General features: G+C 49.4%; 1 protein-coding gene across 1 annotated transcript in view; it reads left to right on the top strand.

The window, feature by feature from the left end:
• Positions 1 to 9,903, top strand: part of LOC126543294 (uncharacterized) — a 64,316-nt gene extending 54,413 nt beyond the window's left edge. The window contains exon 7 of the mRNA XM_055077904.2: positions 8,656 to 9,903. Within this exon, the coding sequence (XP_054933879.2) occupies positions 8,656 to 8,757 (102 nt within the window). The 3' untranslated portion in view covers positions 8,758 to 9,903. The remainder of the gene's footprint in view (positions 1 to 8,655) is intronic.
• Positions 9,904 to 18,372: the final 8,469 nt, after the last annotated feature.

Here is an 18,372-nt window from a genome sequence, read left to right as displayed (position 1 = left end):
GAAACAACTTTAAACACGCTGGGGGAAGAAGGGGCGTCAGCTGGGCGGTGCGAAGACACGAGAGCGTCGGGAGGCGGTGGCGCCGAGGAGGTCACGCCGCCGGGCTCCGTATGTAGAGCCCCGAGCTTGGCATTCGGAGTGCCCGGTGGGCACCCCGGCGCTGAGCGCGGCTGCACATGATGCTTCTTTCCGCCAGGCGCAGTGTGGCGGGCGCGGTTTCCTTGTGCTGGCTGTTTTCATTTGCATACGCCTTGGACGCGCATGGAAATGACCGCATTACCCTTGCTGTCTTGGCATGTCCGTGGCGGGAGCTCCCTGTTCGCGTGCTTTCATATTGCCCTTGTCGATGGCCTGCCGTTCTGTGGTTTGCCTTCGCGCCCGAGTCCGGTGCGTGAGGGGCACGAGTTTTAATACCGCGTCGTTGTCCGTTGCCCGTGGACCTTCGAGCTGCGGCTGTGAGACAGCTGCGCGTGGCGCCCTTCCCGCCTGCGCTGCAATGTTTGTCGCGTTGGGCGCAGAAGGGACGCAGGCAAGGGTTCCCCGACCGGCCCCCGACGCACGCTGGCCGAGGGTGACATCCCTCGAGCGTGAGGCGTGTTCGCTGTTTTCTTTGTTGTTGCCAGCTTTGCGAGCTGCCAGTGTCACCTACCACTGCGCAGAGGAGTAGAAAGGATGCGTGCTTGACGCCTCAGATTGTGCGGAGGTTACTGTGCTTGATGGTGGAGGTGCGCTTTCCCTTAACGCTGTCGTCCGTAAAGTATAGCAGCCTTGCCAAGAGGTGGCCGGTAGCTTTTGCGTGAGGAGCGAAGATTGTCTTCAAATGCTCAGCGCGGATGCGAGAACTCAGTGACACAAGGATAAGTTACTGGATATTAGGGCTGTGCAATATGTAAAGCGATCAGTGCATCGTCCAATCTCACCGTACCGTTATAACAAGCCTTCTGTTACCCCGTTATGTTGTATTGATTGGCCGTAAACGTGCACGGCCTACTGTTAATTCTCTGCTTCTTCTTTTTTCATGCGTTCGTCAATGAGCCGACTTTTCGGATACGCATTATATACATGTCATGTATTTTTAGGCATGTTTAGCTATCAGTTTCACAGGAACTGCTACAGGCAGCACTAACTTTGGTATCATTTCTTTCATCGTTTTCTTCCTAATTTATTGAACTACAATTTTTATCCTTGCATACAAATATTCATTTTATAATTTTACCGAGAGCCTCAACATTTTGCATTGTTTTGGGTATAAACGCCCTTCTCGAAAAAATAGTATGCGTCGATCCCCGTAATTCTAGTTCATTAGCTGTGTATATATATATATATGTATATATATATATATATATATATATATATATATATATATATATATATATATATATATATATATATATATATATATATGCTGATAACAAAATTAACCTTCTTTTTATGTCCTTGAGATAATGGTACCTATGTAATAACAAAAATTTTTATATAGCTTTTAAGGTGCAAAAGCATTGTCACTTCAGTTTTGCTCTCGAAATTTCGCGCAATGCAGCATTGATTCAGTAGCCACCAGCCATTTCCGGATTCATTAGTTCTCTTCTTAGCCTGTTATCTCGCCCTTGTCATCTGCTGTGGTTCTCTATCAGCAAAGTAGATTCCAGGGTAGTCAACCTCACTCAGCCACTGAACAACGTATAGCGCCCAGATGATATTTGAAACGCCTTCAAAACACGAATTTCGGGCAACGATAGACACGTTTGAAAGTTAGAACTGCGTCTAATGTGGCCATTCTCAGCCTCTGCAGTCCAACAATAACATTTTTGGGTGCCCGCCCTCCCAGAATAGGGTGCCTCAATACGCGCGCCCCCCGCTTTCGCGCATCGAGGCGCGCCCTATCCCAGACAACATTGGTTGAACAACTCGTTGGGGGTTCTGAGTTCGTCCATGAAAGCATTTTTTGATGAGGTCTGGTTGAGCCAGCTGCTGGTATGTAGGCTTAATGGCCTCACGAACAGCACCCGCCAAATGCTGCTTGTGCTGGCAGAGCTCGTTATGCAACTGGGATTTGTTGAAGGTGCACCAAGTGTGGGAATCTTCTTGCTTGCACGGCTTGGGTCTATTGGCATGAAAACCACGCTGAATTGACAAGCAGGTTTTTGTGGTCTTGGTGTTTTATGAAAGATAACATTCACCCCACAAATTGGGTAGAGATAGGGAAACACGACGAACACCCACGCGCACACAACAAACGCTTAAATCGTTTGCTAGAACCTACCGCGAACATTTCATTATTTCCAGAGGACTCGTACATAATCAGATAAGCTTATAGAAATGTAGTTTTGTTTTTAGAATTCTTTATTTTTTCAGTAGTAACTTGAATGTCTAGAAACTTTTAAAAAAAATGGGGGGGGGGGGGGGGCAGCTGCCCACTTGGTTCAGAAAATGAGTTCAGACAATGAGCGTGTAGAAAAAATGCTACATGCTAATACAGCGCACAGAAACTTTTAAGGCATTCAATAACGTTGGGAAATAAACACCGAAGCCAAACAGCAACAAAACAAGAAATCACATTTATATTAAAATCAATTTTGCCTTACCCTGTGCCCGTGGGTTGCACGAAATGTCTGTTTCTTTTGTGCTTTGCCACGCGTTGCCGCAGAGCACCAGGTCGCGGGTTCTGTTCCCGGCCGTCTTCGGACGGGTTCGAAATGCAAGAACGCTCGTGTTCTCAAATTCAGGTGCACGTTAAATTCAGGTGCACGGTGGTCGAAATTAATGCGGAGCCCGCTACCATATACGGAGTCCCCCGTAACCCACTGCGCAGTTGCGGGACGTTGCGCCCCCACAAGTTTAACTTTTGCAGTGCTTTGCAAGTGGGAATCCGAATAAATTGCCTATACCCATTGTGTCATTCATGCATGGCCCTGTGCACCGCCTTTTTGAAATTGGGTCGTCGCCCTTTTCCTACCCCGACGACTGTAAATATTCCTCTTAGATCGCGGCGCCCTTGGAAAACAGCGTCTGCCCAAGGTGACGTCTGGCCAACCCACTTTATTAATGTTATTTAAGGAACTCAGTAACGCCGCAAGTGATTAAAGAGATCTGTGAACCGATGGATTATTTTAACGTGAAGGCGCCCGCTAATTAATTGACGCGGGACGTGCACTGGACTTTGCCGCGCTTTTCTTGCTGATCACGCTGGGCGCGTGTCGTGCTGCCGAACGTTTCTGCTTGGCTCCCGCCTTCTCGGGCTCATCGCGCGCAGTGCCAGTCGCGGTAGTGGGTGCTCTTCCGGGTCGCGGAGTGTTTTGCGTTGCCTCATTCATCACGTGCGTGTCTTTCTCCACGGGGCGCACGAGCCATCCGCCGCTCTCCTCTGTGCTGGCTGCTACATGCAGCGCCGGTCTATAGCGCCCCTGGCCATTAAAAGCGGGAACTCCCGAGTGCCCAACAAAAGCGAGTGGAGCAGGTGGAGACGGCCTGGCGCTCTTTTATTTTTCAAGCGGGGCGGCCGGCTTCAGTGTAAATAAGGCTGCTAACAACCGAGGAAGGACTTAATTGTTGAGCCGGCAGGGCAGCGTGATGGATGAGCGGGCGCTCGCTGAGCAGTCTCCCTCTCGTTCCTCCGGGACCGTGGGTGCGGGGGCGGTGGCCCTCCCGCTGCTGTGCTTGACCGAGACTCGATCCACGTGGCGGAGCGCGCGAGCTGTCAAATGTGTCCGCGCGGCCGGGAAGGCGTGGATTCGCGGGCGCGTCTCTGTTGGGCAGCCGCGGCACGTGCTGACTTTAAACCTTCTTTGGCGAGCACGCCGCTTGCGCTCACTCGGATGGCTGGGAGCGTGCGAGTGGCTATTTTGATAGAGGAGCCGCAGTCTGTTCGGGTGCCCTCCTCGGCTGGCTTCCTTTGTTTCGGACGGCCCTTTCGCGTCTCTCGCAGTCGTGCGGCGCCGTCTCCTCTTCGCGGGCGCTTGTCCGAATCTGTACGGCCGCACGGCTCGTTGCCCGCGTCTCGTTCTACTTTTGCCGCCGAATTTCCTCCACGAGTCGTTCGGGCTACTGCAGCGCCGATGGCCGTTGTTCTTACCTGCCCTTTGTTTTGCTCACCGCGTGACGCAGGCGCGACGTGCCGCCTCTGGCCGACCGGTCTTGTTCGTCGGGGATCGGTTTTCGCGTGTCCGCTGGCCGCGCGTCGTGACGCCGGCGTCACTTTCCTGGAGGGGGCAGCCTGCGCTTTGTTGTGCGCGTCGCCTCGCCGTTTCGGGCCCCGGCCGCCGTCGGGGGACGCGCGCTGCCGCAGCAGCGGTTCACGGGCGCGCGCCGCCGGCTGCGAGCGCCCTGACGTCGCCCATATTGTGTGACACTTTTGGCAGCTGTCTCCGGCGTGACTAGCCTCCGTGCGCCTGACCGCTCGCGCGCGCGCGCCTAGCTCTCTTCCTTGACCAGCTGTGCGCGCGGCCCCTTCGCGACTGTTTTTCGCGGCAGATCCTTTTGCTGGTTCTTGTCCGCAACGCTATAATGGCTCCACCAGGCCCGAGCTCGACGGAAGAAAAATTGTGCTAAGTAGTAGAAGGATAGTAGAAGTGCACTGACGTTGCTTGGCGCCGTTTGCTCGAAAATCAAATATCGTAGCTGGCCAGCTCAATCGACGCGCGAGCTGCGCTTTTCAGCGTGACGTGACCGCTTACTCGGCTCAGAGGGTTCGCGTATTTTCCAGTTTGTTCACACAACTTCGCCGCGATGGCGAGGGCAAGCTGTTTTCTTTTTGTGCCAAGTTAAAGGGATAGCTTCCCCTCGGGACAATTGACATTGACGAGAGTTTAACGGGTCGTCTCTTGTACTCTATCTCTGCACGTGTCTTCATTATTTTCCCAGACCTCTTTTTTTTTTAACCGCCGTCTTAAGCTTGTATTACAACAGGGTATATAAAATCGTTCTTGTCCTGTCTCGAAGCGTGTCGCGCCTTCTGCAGATACGTGCACTCCGTCCCCGCACATTTCCGGATCTCTTCGCTTTGACACGCTGTGTTGACGATTTCATTTTACACCTCGTGAACGGCGACTGGCTCACTAACAGTGGCCGCTTTCTCCAACTTATAGTTGACAGGGATGCTGACGTGAGGCTTATAGCAAGGCATGCGCTGACGTTTGCGTTGCTTTAGCGTAAGCTTTTCGACGAGCGCAGGGTATGTTTGACTGCAAGCATTCACCTGACAAAGTGTAGGGGGCATCTTTATGCGTTCGAACAACGAAAAAAAAGAAAGAAAATTGGGCGTGGGTGGCGTAACGACCAGAAGATAAAGCCTTCGCGAGGCTATTAATCAAACTGGCACTCGATATCAAGTAGCCTGGTGCCCTCGAGTGGCGGGAGAGGGCGAAGGCCAATGAATCCCCGAAGCAGGCGCGGACCACTCGTCGGCGGGGGCCGTTTCTGCCAGGGTGCAGCGCGCGGGTCTAATGCGCGCGCGGAGCGGTGTGGGGAGCTGCCGTCCTCTTCCCCAAGGGAGAGTGTTGCATCGTTGAGCGGCGCGTTGGCCGCTGACGTTGTGACTGTACGATGTTTCGAGCTGTTTATATAGCGTGCACGAGTTCTTCGTGACAGCCCAGAGCTGTATGGGCCATTGATTCGCGTTCTAAGGGTGAATTGTTCACTGTGTTGGGTTAGCATATGCAGAGCCAAGGAAACTGCGTACTGTGCTGAGTACCAGAGTTGAGTACTGTTAACTCTCTCGCTTTTTTTTTTTTTTTTTTTGTCATTGAAGGGGCGGTAAAGGCAAACTCAAAGTCTGGTCTGGTAGGTTACTCTTACGAAGTTGCTTTTTAGACGAAAATAAATTTGCTTATTTGGGGGTGAAACTTTGGCTAAACGGCCAACTTCACATATTCAAATGCGGCGAAACAGTGGCAGCGATAAAAAAAGTGCTATCAAAATCCGCGGTATTCTCGCATAATCAGCGCCGCCTTCTGCAGGAAAGATTAATGAAAGTTGTTTTGTACAATTTTACTTCCGAATTCGTAGTAATTTCCCCGCCCCCTCTCTATTTATTTTTCAACAATCAACTACGTATATCGCCGGCCAGTCGCTAGTGTTATTCGTATAGTGCCTTCGATTATAATTTCTTCCTTAAACTTCAGCAGGCAGTTCATTCAAACAGTCTGTGCGTGCGCTATATGTATATGTGCGCACGTATTGCTGATTGCTACGGGGGAAAAAATTACTCGTGCATGAAATGGTCATTTTAACTTTATGACATAGCACAATACACTTCAGCCCCAAGGAATCAGTATACAGGTACGCAGTGTGGTCCAGCAGTCGTCACTGCAGTTGGTGGGCAGGTTTGTTGAGTATTCATTGTACTGTAGCGTAAAGCTGACGCGAGAACGTTAACAAATAAAAGTATAACTGTTATGTAGCTTGTGGGGTGCGCGTTTTTATCTAGTTGTGTCTATGTCTCTCTTGCATTGCATCCCAAAGGAGCCGGTAGCCTTTCAAAGCGGAGCTTTCTTTGCTCCTTCGGGACACTGTTAGATACTCCCCCAGAGTTTTAGCTTGTCCGGTATTCGGGCAAACGTAGGCTCGACCAGACAAACACAGCTAATATTGCTGTAACCAAGTATATTTAGTTTGCTGCGGCTGTAAATTTTCGGCAGCAACACGATTACGCCGCTGCCGAAAATTTACACCAGCAGCGAAGTAGAATATACTTGGTTGCTGCAATATTAGCTGTTTTTGCCTGTTCAGTAAGTATAAGTAAGTGGCTGGTCCTGATCCCTTTTGACTCAGGACAGGCGTTTGTCGACGCCACAGGAGATGTTGAAAGCACGAAAGGAAAGAAAGTAAGGAGAGAAAGAACATAAAACAGTTTCGTCACAGTCAATCTGTGAGACCGTCTGGTTGGTGCGGTTCGCTGTACTCCAGGCTCCCTTCGCCTCGGATTTGACCGAAGCCACGACGATCCAGTTCAGCATTGCCGGTTCAAGTCAGCGCGTTGAGCTGTGCGCCACCAGGCGGCTGCGCCATACAGGCTGCTCACGCTTACACTTCCGACCCTCCGCCCCATCAGCCCGCGTTTACCCGAATACCGGACAATCTAAAACTCTGTTGAAGTACTAGCTCGATGACGAAGGCACTCCTCATTATAATTCTGTCACTAGTTCTCACCCACTCGTAATAAGAGATCATTGTATTGCATTATAAGACGACAGAAAATGCTACTTGTTCAGTTCAATTTGATATTTAGAAAAAAGAACTAATTGACGTTACCCTTGACAGCGATGCTGGTGGTCGAAAGGTTTCGTTTTCTCCTATTCAGCGTCGCCTGCGCTGTCGCGTTTCAGTAGTTTCGTTATCGTGCGATGCTGCACTCGTTTTGCTGGCTCGCGAAACTCGCACGAGCTGCAATTAGCAGATGATTCCACGTCCGCGTGATATCCCGAGATTTGAGAACCGTCCACGCCACTTGACCAAGAGCAGCTGCAGCGGCGAATCCAACGCTCTGTCTTGGCTCGGTTTCTCCATTGCCTCGCGTTTGCGTTTTACCCAAAAAAACCGTAGCGCCGTCTGTTGGGCGCCGTTTTACTCACTGACGGCAGTAAAGGGCGGTGTTGCCATATGCAACGTCACCACTCCCCGCTAGGGTTAGGCGATTTGAATTGCACTAAAGGTAAGCGGACCCTTCAGACACAATTTTCTCGTAAACCAAGTTTTTTCTTGCCATGAAACAAGCGCTACGATGTATCTGGAATGACATTTTAACAGTCCACGTCAACTTAGTAATCGCCTTTAGTGTTCCTTTAAGGTCTATGACACTACGGAAGCGGTCGCATGTCAATACTTCTGTACCAATCGCGGTATCTTTGCGGCCATGGCATTGCTCGAGGTCGCGGGTTCGATTCCGACCGCGGCAGCCTACAGGTGTGAAATACAATAATGCTAGTACACTTAGATTTAGACGCACGGTAAAGAACACCAGGGCGTCAAAATTAATCCGCAATGCGCCACCACGGCATAATCCGATTATGGTTTTGGCACGTGCAGCCCCATAATTCAATTGAAGTTTAACACTTCTGCCACGATGCGATGTGCCAAGTGAGGCAATGACAATGCTCAAACCTCTGAGATTATGGACAATGACGCACAACTATACCTCAAGCAAACACGTCTCCCCGTGTGTTCTGTGGCCTACGCAGACAAACAGCAGTGGTGCACGCAAGGTAGCGTTTAACATCAACTCACCACTCTCGTATTGGACTAAACGCTGCAGAAATAGAACATTAGCTGGCAACATCACCGCTAATTATCATCAGTCAATACAAACAGCACAGAAAGCTTCGCCTACGTCGATTCCCACAGTGCGTCGGATCCGCACATCTTTTTTTATGTTCACTGTCTGCGTCAAAGCAGTGCGGCACACACAAGCACAGTGCGTTTTCTTTCTCTATTTTTCTTTTACTCTTTTTTTTAATGCCTTGAAAAGCGCGTTGCTGCTACCTACATATTCTCGATATAGTGTTCGCTGAACCTTGTAGTGAGGCTCAGTGGAAAGTGCCGTGCACAGATATGCACATTCATTGCTCGACCGTTGCATGGCGTGGTTACGTTTGTAAGTCACTGTTTCATTTTTCTTGTTTTGTTTTTTCATGTGCCGTTCCGTCTACGCTGTTTCAAAAGGACTTTACGTCGGTAAGTGCAGCGCGTTTGTGTTTAAACGCGTGTATAAAACACTTTATATCCTTCAGTTTGAAAGGACGAGTGAGGGCATTTGTCAGATAACAACGAGGGTATTTTGATGTCTGAGCATAGAGTATGTTCTGGGTATAGGTTATGCTTATTTCATGATGTGTAACATATGAAAGAAAGCAAAAGAAAGAAATGAATAATTGCCCAAGGCAGACAGCACAAGTTTACTCCTTGAGCTGGATTACTCAAAGGCGGGCGTTGCTTGCCTGAGAAATAATTGAATAATTAACATTTCACCACCTTAACTAATTACTTTAGAGCACATTTTGCAATTTGTTAATTGGAGCCGGTGAGTTCTCAATACATATCTACTTAGAAGGAATTCTGAGGCTGGCACTAGTGTCGAAATACGCGTTCCCAAATTAAACGGCGAAATGCATTGATGTCGCGGTTAAATTTGTCGTGCGCTGATTGAGAAAGCTTTTTGTATAAGTAAATAGAAGAACATATCATTCTTGGCGCTCATTTGGCAGCGCTTGTTGCGAAACTGGTTACGAAATTTGTACGATGAGGGCGTTGAGAATTGGCTTACATTGTAGTATGTGCCCTGTAAAACTATTGTGTAAAATGTTAATTAGTATAATTGTGTTAATTCTCGTGAATATTCATAGTTAACACATGTGAAGCTTCATATGACCTTTGCACCGGAAATAATACGTGTCATACCAAATCGCTACGGTATCGCAGCCGAACCATCACAAAGTCAGCATCAGAAACTCGCGTACGTTGACGCATGCTGTGATAATCGCACCGCACTGGCCGCTCTGGACGCAGTGCAGTAATATTGCAGGTTATTGCTTAAAGAACAAACCAATATAAACGACATGGGTGTTCGTCTTTCCTGCCAGTAAAGATTGAAATAGTATGAAACAGTACCTGATGAACTGCAAGAAGACCTAGAAAGTAAGTAAAGAAAAACGAGCTTGATCCCAAATGCACACTAGTTATTGTGGCTTCATTGAAATGAGTTGCGTGAATATGTGACTTGTATTCAAAACGCTTGCATTTATCACCTACAAGTGCTAATCGCTTTTCAGACATCTATGAACGCAGATTGCCCTTAACTTTTTCTTGTACCATCAATCAATGCTGCTACTTTAGCACGCGATGATCTTGTGCCATTTCTCTATATGTGTGGTCGCTCATAATTGTGTTTAACAATTCCTTTCGATTTTTTCCTCTCACCCCTCTATTCCCGTTCACACCGTCTACTGTTGGATCGCCGCGTCAAGGGCGTGAGTATACCTGCCTTTTATTGCGATAGCATTTATAGAGACACTCCAGGCGAATTCTTGCCGTAAGCCTGATTTTTCATATAATACCCTGCGCACTGTATGCTGTGGGTGCGAGGGAAAGCGTGCGAGGGTGAGCCGAGAAGGATATATGGTAGGGGGCCTCGATGCGCGCGCGTATCGAGGCAGCGATGCGTGTCTTCTCCTCTAGCCCGGTCGTTGCTGAACTGTTACTGTACTTTGGTACTTCAGTAGCGTATGCAGTAACTCCAGCGCTGGCTGTGCGCGCGATCTGTATATCTTGGAGGTAATCTGCGGCGGGTGCAAAGCTTGGACGAGCCGAGATGGGTGGTTGCTTCACGTGCGCTGTCTTCCCGTGCGTCTAGTGTTGAAGGTCGCGTAGTCGCAAGTTTCGGAGGCATGTTGAAGCGAGGCACAGCACGAAGTGATCACTCCCCTCTGCATACGCTGGTCACGCCAGCGTTGTGCCAACGATTATTCGCGGTCGTCTAATTGGTAATCGAATACTTACTGCAGTTTATACTGCCTACAAAACTACGAACTTCGTGTAGTTGTCTAATACTTTGCTATCGCTATCAGTGCTTCGCCTTTGGGGTGAAGCTACCACTTTGTTTCTGCTATTAAAACGAAAAGAAAGAAAAGAAAAAAAGCTCTTGCATTCGCATAAATCGCCGGAGTGACATTGGTGAACACCTCATGAAATTGAAGTTCCAATGGCGTCGATGCTTAATGTTCAAGAGTGCATAGAAGAAAGCACTGAAAAAACGATCATTTGCAATTCGCATTGCGTTGTGTGCCCACTGGTTACCCGCATGCCTATTTGCGACGTAGTATGGCTCCGGTGTCGCCGTTAGATTTTGTCAACGGGCATTGTCGCTTTCCGGGCAGTGTCGAACACAGTGTCCGTGGAACCTTGTTAAATATCTTGCACTTCGGACTGGAAGAATGTTACGCGGAATGACCTTTTCCCCATTAGCACGAAGGAAGCGAGTAGGTAGAAATTATCGAGGCGTGAGGACTAAAGGGCCGTTTATAGTCCGACGTAACGCCCGCGCGCGCGCATGCTGCGTCACGTCGGCGAAAACGACGCCTCTATAGTCGGGCGCACCGGCGCAGCCAACGTAACCGGCGGCTTCCAGCGCGCCCCGACGGGCCCGGCGCCGATATGGCTCCTGAGCCATTCGCGCGTCGGAGTCGGCGGAACTCTCGCACCACAATGCGTTGCGCGCGAACAAAAAAGGCGCCAACACAACTCCGCAGAGGGCTTTTGCGGACAGTGCGCATGCTCCGAAGTTAGCAGCCGGCGGCGCGCGCGTTGAAGTAGGGGATGGCATCTCGGCTGGCGCAGCGCAACCGACGTAGCGTGACTGACCGCCAACGACGCTCGCCCGCGCGCCGATAACGTCGGACTATAAACGTGCCTTAACTGTTACTACATACTATACTTAAGGGCAATATCTCGTACAAGAAATTCTGACCGCATTTTAATGAAAGCGCTTCTCCGGTTATGCATTTGCGCAGTTTATATATTTGACAAGTGTCAAAGAAAAGTGATACAAGGGGGTGGGCGGTGGGGCACGAGTTGCTTCGTGAGCGACTGTGGTGCAGTGACAATAACTACGCGAATGATGATATCTGTACTATGCAGTGGGGCCTGGATCTAGGCTTCGAGTGTATAGAGATGACGTCATGGCGATAACCCACTGACCGACCATAAAGGGGAACTGCGGCGAATTTTTTTTACCTTGTCAAGGTAATGGCGTTTTTAGGTTCCAGAAACCACCTGTCGCACGTCTCATAGCAGAATTGCCCCGCAAATTCGAAAATAGTTTTAAATAAGCAATAAAGAAGCTGAAGAATGAAAGTAAAACCTAACCGGGCAGCCGAGCGAAGCTCCGCGTGACGTCACGAGTTGTACACCAGCGGGGAAGGCGCGCAAGGCATGCCGGTCCCGTCAGCACGGAGAACGAAAGCGGTGAAGATGAGACGCTCAGCTGATTCGTGACCGCGCCGGACTTTCGGGTGACGATGTCAGCTGCACCAGATCTTCGGATTTGTCAAAGAGTAGCAGCCACGATTCTGACGAATTCAATAGCCACGGATCGCTGTTCGCATTCGACCCGCCACCATGAGAGCCAGCGCCCATGCGCCACATCTAGCTTTGCAACATGAAGACCAAGGATATCTCTAAGCACTGATTTTATACGTGCTGCTTGCTATTTTACGTGTTTTACCCCTTCTCATGGAAGTGCTTCGCATACTTACTATAAGATGTGGAGCAAGGCTTTCCACATTTGTATCCCGCAGGAACGCCGCTGAAAGTCGAAAGCACGAATTGGTGCATTTGTTTACATCGGCAGGTGCAGCGACCGCTCGTCGTTCGCTTGAGATATAATGCTAGCCACTCATCAGTGACATCAATTAATGTTAGAACATAGCAAAACACGCATATTTTGTGCATGTAAACACATTTGCATCACTCAGTCGCGCTGATATGTGCGACCACGTACTTCCGAAAACAGCGAGCGCGAGACCCTAATACGGGAGCGTTGTTATGCTGCCTACTTATCGTTCTTTGTATTCTCTTCATGCACACAATTAGTGGGTTCTGTAACGTAGACACATATTAGAACATTGCGCTCATAATCGTTCATTTAGAGAACGCACAGTTTTCTCGCGGAATCGCAGATGCCGGTATTGACACCGTTGGCAACTGAACGGGTTGTTTACGCTTGTGTATCGAAGGGGCCTCCGCTTGCTGCCCATTTGGGATGCGAGGCAAACAGTGCACATGAGAAGTTAAATAATGAGTCGGCATAAGAATACGTAAAAATACACCGATGTACGTAGTCACATTTAATTTAGGGAAGTGCCGGCGAGTGCAACTGGCCGTCTTCGGAACGGCAACGTACCGATATTGATAGCGCGTCGTGTCGTCGCTTCTAGCTTTTGGTGCGTGCACTGTACGAAATGAGGAATGGTTTATTTCAAATCTCTAGGGTCAAACTTTAACTACAGAAGCAGTTTTCTTCATCCTAATGACATAATTTCCTTCAGTTTAGTCGCTCAGGTCCGCCAGCAGTCGACGCATGAACTCGACAACTGTGATAGGCTTTAAGCTAGGCTGAATGCGATCGACATCGGCGCAAACTGTGTGTGCGCATGGCGAGGGCTGAAGTTCGTGCAGCCTACAATGCAACACTACTTGCCTCCCATCTCTTGCCCTTCCACACAGAATGTAACTTTTCGCAACGGTTACTTCTCACGCTATACAACGCTAGCTCACTATCACTGTAGCACACTCCTCGGCCCTGTCGTCTAACATTAATTTCCAGCATGCTTTGCGTATACCCCCTTTTACGTCATAACTCAATATGGCCAGCAGCTGAGGAGCAGGCAAGGCAGGTGTTCCGAGGGGATGAACGAAATTCATTTGTAAAAATGCGCAACTCTCAAGACTGATGTTTCTATGAAATGACGGATGCCTGCGGAAGAACGCACTCAGCAAATTTCATTCAGATATGTTGATCTCAAAAAATCGCCCAAGTTGCCCTGTTAGGCTGCTTGTGAAATGGTTCAAACATGAATTCTCGGGGTGCTGCGTCGATTTTTAGTTGTCGCTTCCGTGCAGTGGGGTCGTGCGGGTCCCTGGGACCTATACGTGCCCGAACCCCTTGGTCAAATAAAGTTGTTTCTCTCTCTCTCTCTCTCTCTCTCCGTGCCTTCTAATCCGCTAAATGGAAGGTCCCTGTGTCCATCGTTGTATTTAAGTTCTCGTCTATCCGCCTGCAAGTTATAATCGCTTTTGAGCGCTGTAACTTCCGTGCCTTATAATCCGCTCACTGGAAGGCTTTCTACTATTTCCAAAGCGGATGTTTCATGTCGCGCCGTCATCACGGCACTGAATACGACAGGCGCGGCTAATGGGAACCCCGTTAAATGTTCTCCTCACGTTAATTCTTCAAGTGTTGATCAGACTTGGGGCAAAGTAGAACCCCGAAGGGCGTAGCTTCGACGCGGTCAGTTGGCGCGTGTCTGCGCGATTTCCCCGCGTGTCGCAAGAGCCGCTTAGCTTTGCATTTGAGAGTAGTAGTCACCCGCTGGCGACTGTGCTGCGTGGCGGCAGTCGTAGTTCACGCGCGGGCCGAATCTTCCGGTCGCGGCCGTTGGCCGCGGCACGTGCGGTGGCTACTCTCCGGCGTGAACGATGTACACCGTCCGCGGACGCCGGCGGCCCTCTTCAGCTCGTGTGTGTGTGCGCGCAAGCCGTCGCCAGCCGTCGCCGCAGGTTGTCGCCGTCGGTATAGGGCGCTGCTTTTGAATGCTTGGGCTGCTCGTTGCGGGCGTGTTTCTGTTTTGTGTGCTTCTCCATGAGCTGACGCCGCGTGCGCGCTCTCTCTCTCCTCTCCCCCTACCCCTGCACGCCCCCTCCGAATTTGGCTCTGCTGCTACGGCCGTGGCGTGGCTCTTCGTGCTCCCCGCTGTGGAACACCGTGCTTCGTTTGCGGGATGCCTCTCGACCCTGCTGGACCTCGTCGACGAACAGTATGTGAGTATCACGAACATCGTTACGTCCCTCCCCTTCTGCCTCTTAGAGCATTCGGTCGACCGTTTCGTTTGGGGACCGACAGTGTAAGACCGTCCGCCTCTGTATTCCTTTGGCCGATTGAAGGGGCAAGACTTGACTCTTGAATTGACACTTCAACAGCAAGGCTTGTTTTCTATTCGTTCATGGCAGCCGTGAATTTGCGAGCAGTTTTTTTTAACAGTTATACATTCATAGAGCATTTGTGTGCTGATTTTAGAAGACTGTACCGCAAGACTTCCTGAAGTAGTCGACGCTTGGGCTAGCCCGTCTGATTTTTTTAATGCTATGATTTTTGTCATTAATGTTCACGCGGGTATGCATTCGAGAATGCCCCGTTTTCTTAAATGTTCACCCACTCGACACTCCAACTAGACAGCAGAAAGTAGAGGGCAGCGCCTTCTCACAACTGGCAGTAGCATTTACTACCCAAGTGTAAGAAGAAAAGAAATGAGAAGCAAATTGAGAACGGCACACTGCTACACGGTTGAGTCATTATTTTAACTTATAGGTTGTGCTTGCCAGGAACATCCTGCGTCGGGTGACTGCACTGCATAGAAACAAAGGAACAACAAACGGAAACAAAGCATCGCACGTTACAATGACCCGGATAATACGCGACATGTCTTGGAGGACGACCTTATGTGTCTATAGATCATTTACAGCGATTTGCGGAGAGCAAAAAAGATGGCGCTGCAGGCTCCAACGCCATACGACGCCTGCAGAGTGCAGCCGAATGTCTCAATCACTGCAATAGGGAATGGGCCTGTACTAACTCTATTGACTGTATAAGATGGCATATTGCACATGCTGTAAAATGGGACGTAGTACACCTGCGAAAAATTTTTCAGAACCCATCTCAATGTGACTATCGACAGTAATGCGTTCAGCATCGAATCGATATAGCGACACTACGTATTGCCACCGTCGCAACGAGTTCGGCATCACGCTTGTACTGCAGCGTGACTCCTCTATCCTCTATCACGCTTTCCTTAGAACACCTGGCGCTATCTAGCGGTGCCACCGCGAAGCCTCCGTAATGCATGGCGCGCCCGTGCGGGCAAACGCTGAGAAACGAACGCGTGATTCGGCAACCGGGCTCTCTCGCGCGCTCCTTTCTGGAGACACTGCGCCATCTAGTGTGGCTGCCGAGAAGTCCGCGCGTTGCCTCCAAGACGAGAAGCGAGGCGCGCCGGTGCCTGCGAACGCTGAGAATTGTTTCCTCGCTTGCCGGACACCCAGGGTGCGATCTTGTACGCGTTCCAAAATAGAATGGAGACGGTCCGTTCCACCGAGCCGCACACAATTGGTCAATTTGAACCGGGACGAACGCCATGACATCAATTGTGGCGTGAGCCGTGGCGTCTTGCGGCTATCAATCATTCCGTGTCGTCTGCTATCGGACGAACGCTACGGAACGGACCGCCTATTTCGTGACGTAAAGAACGGACCGCCTCCGTTCGATTTTGGAACGCGTACAAGATCGCACCACTAGTGGCACATACTCAGCGACCCAAGTTGGCGAGAGGTTTATTGAAAAGCGGCAAATAACCCAGTGCATTCATGGCGCAGCTCGCACTCCAAGGCACTTTGGGCCAAAATTTTGATTACTTCTGCACCTTTTGATCCGAGTGTCTAACTCGGTGACCGATAGTCTAATATAACAATAGCATAGCTAAGTGGGCAGACCTTACAGTATGTAAAGCTTTTACTGTCGTAGCTGCGTATGCACCTCTGGGGACTATCAGGGCATTGCATGTTCAGAAGAAACGATGGAGTGCAATGGACACATTCGATGCAATGATGGAATACAATGCGGATCTTATTGAACGTGTATTAATTGCTGATTGGCTCATTGAAAACTGATAATTTATTTTGAATTATTTACGGCGTTTCTTGCAATTTCGGAATTGTATATTTGCGCAGTGCTCGACGCATGCTTACTGATAACAATCCTGAGATTAGTACCACTTTCGAGATACTCATGTTCAAACTCTCACTAAAACACCTTTCCACACGCTCCGCAAGACGCTCATTCACACTGCGTTCGGTCTGACCCACGTGCACACGACCGCATGATAGCGGGACCCGGTACAGTACGCCTTGCGCACAGTCGACATGGCCATTACGGTGTTTGATGCAGCATGCTTCTTTATCACTCGGAACCAGAGACAATTTGATGAACAGATGCGACTATAGTTTTCACGCACAGTAATGGCAACTTGACGTCGGCTTTGTTGTGAATATTATTGACATTGCGTGCCACGGCGCGAATGTATCGCATCACTGCTGTTTTCTGATGTTGTTCGGATGCAGCCTCGTGCTGGGTGCGACAGCCCACTTTCGTGTCTCTTGTACGTAGATCCGGCAAGAGATGTGATGTAGTCGCTGGGGCCATCCGGTTGCTGCCAAAAGCGCAACCTCCTAATGAAAGTAGTGATAGACAGCTTGAATGCAGGGTTTCTTCAGTAAGTTAGAGAAGCGCCTGAGGCATCGTTCACGGAAAGTTATTTTTTTAATTCATACTGTAGTGCTGTACGATGTAATGTATGGCGTTGCTTTGCGTATTTGCGCGTGGCGTTCGACATTTTTTTTGTTGTGCTCTCTCAATCTTTCTTTTTGTAGTTATATGTAAGTGTTTACTGTGTCTGTATAATAAGATCATTTAGAAGTCGGCGCTTGTGTCGTGTGTCCTATCTGTTTTGCACTGCCTGTAGCCATGGATTTAATCATGCGTTTGGTCTGTTGACTGCAGTCGTGTTGTCTCATTGGTGGACGACTTGCTACAGGACCGTCATGCGTAACATACTATCAGTGTCACATGAAACGGATGTAGACAACACGAGACAGACTATAGAGGGAAAAAATATCTAAAGCTGAAGGGGAAAAAGAAAGCGTTGAAGCCAGAAAGAACTAGAAATGTTTACGGGTAGCCATTAAAGGAGGACGAGTTCATATTGGTGGATAAGTACCGAATCGGGAGCCGCAGTGCTAACCCTTTAGTCGCCAAGGTGTAGCGTGGGGAGCTTCGAGGGTTTTTTTTTTTCTGCATTTTTCTCTTATAAGTTCCGAGTTAATTAGATATTCTCGGTGCTTTGGTTTTAATTATTTGTCGGAACATTTCCAATATCGCCCTGTAGCTCGCAGTTTGTTACAAAATTTTACAGAATTTGGAAACTCTAGTGCGAACAAGTCACAAAAGCTGCTTTTACATAAAGCCGATCGAGTGCATTTGTACTCGTACTCATTAGTACCAATAAATGGAAAAGTATGAAATGCTTGCATTTTTGTTAAGTTAGAGCAGAACAGTAATCAGGACGCGGCACACAGTGTTGACATTCACAATGACGCATGACTTTTACCTTTGCAAGTTGGCGTATTCGCTTTGTGCGTCATCAGTGCAGCCGCCCACGTCATCTGTATAGGCCAGAATAATTTTATCAATCGTTTCTACAATGGTGCTTATGACATTAAAAGGCACTGTTCTCGGTTTATCTCGCTGAGGGCGCGCAAAGTAAATGTCGCCAAGAGGCTGTAACGCTTCCCGTAGGTTGGTGAATCTGGCGCTTTAAAAAGGAATCGCGGCACGACAGCGGCGCGACAGCCCGTGCTCTGAGCAGTCTTTTGTTGCAGAAGTAGGGCACGTTGGCTTCTGGCGCGTGTGCTCCTCCGCTCGTACTTGAGGTGAGGCCGCGTACACGAAGGGAGGATTTTCTGCGTGACCACTTCAGTAGGAAAGACCCGAACCCAGGGCAGAGCCTTGTACACGGGACAAGCCGGAGAGATCGCTCGACGTGCTGCAGCGGTCCA

This window comes from Dermacentor andersoni, chromosome 1 (assembly GCF_023375885.2).
Source record: "Dermacentor andersoni chromosome 1, qqDerAnde1_hic_scaffold, whole genome shotgun sequence".
In the NCBI taxonomy this organism is placed as follows: Eukaryota; Metazoa; Arthropoda; class Arachnida; order Ixodida; family Ixodidae; genus Dermacentor; species Dermacentor andersoni.
This window is presented reverse-complemented; position numbering and strand designations above follow the sequence as displayed.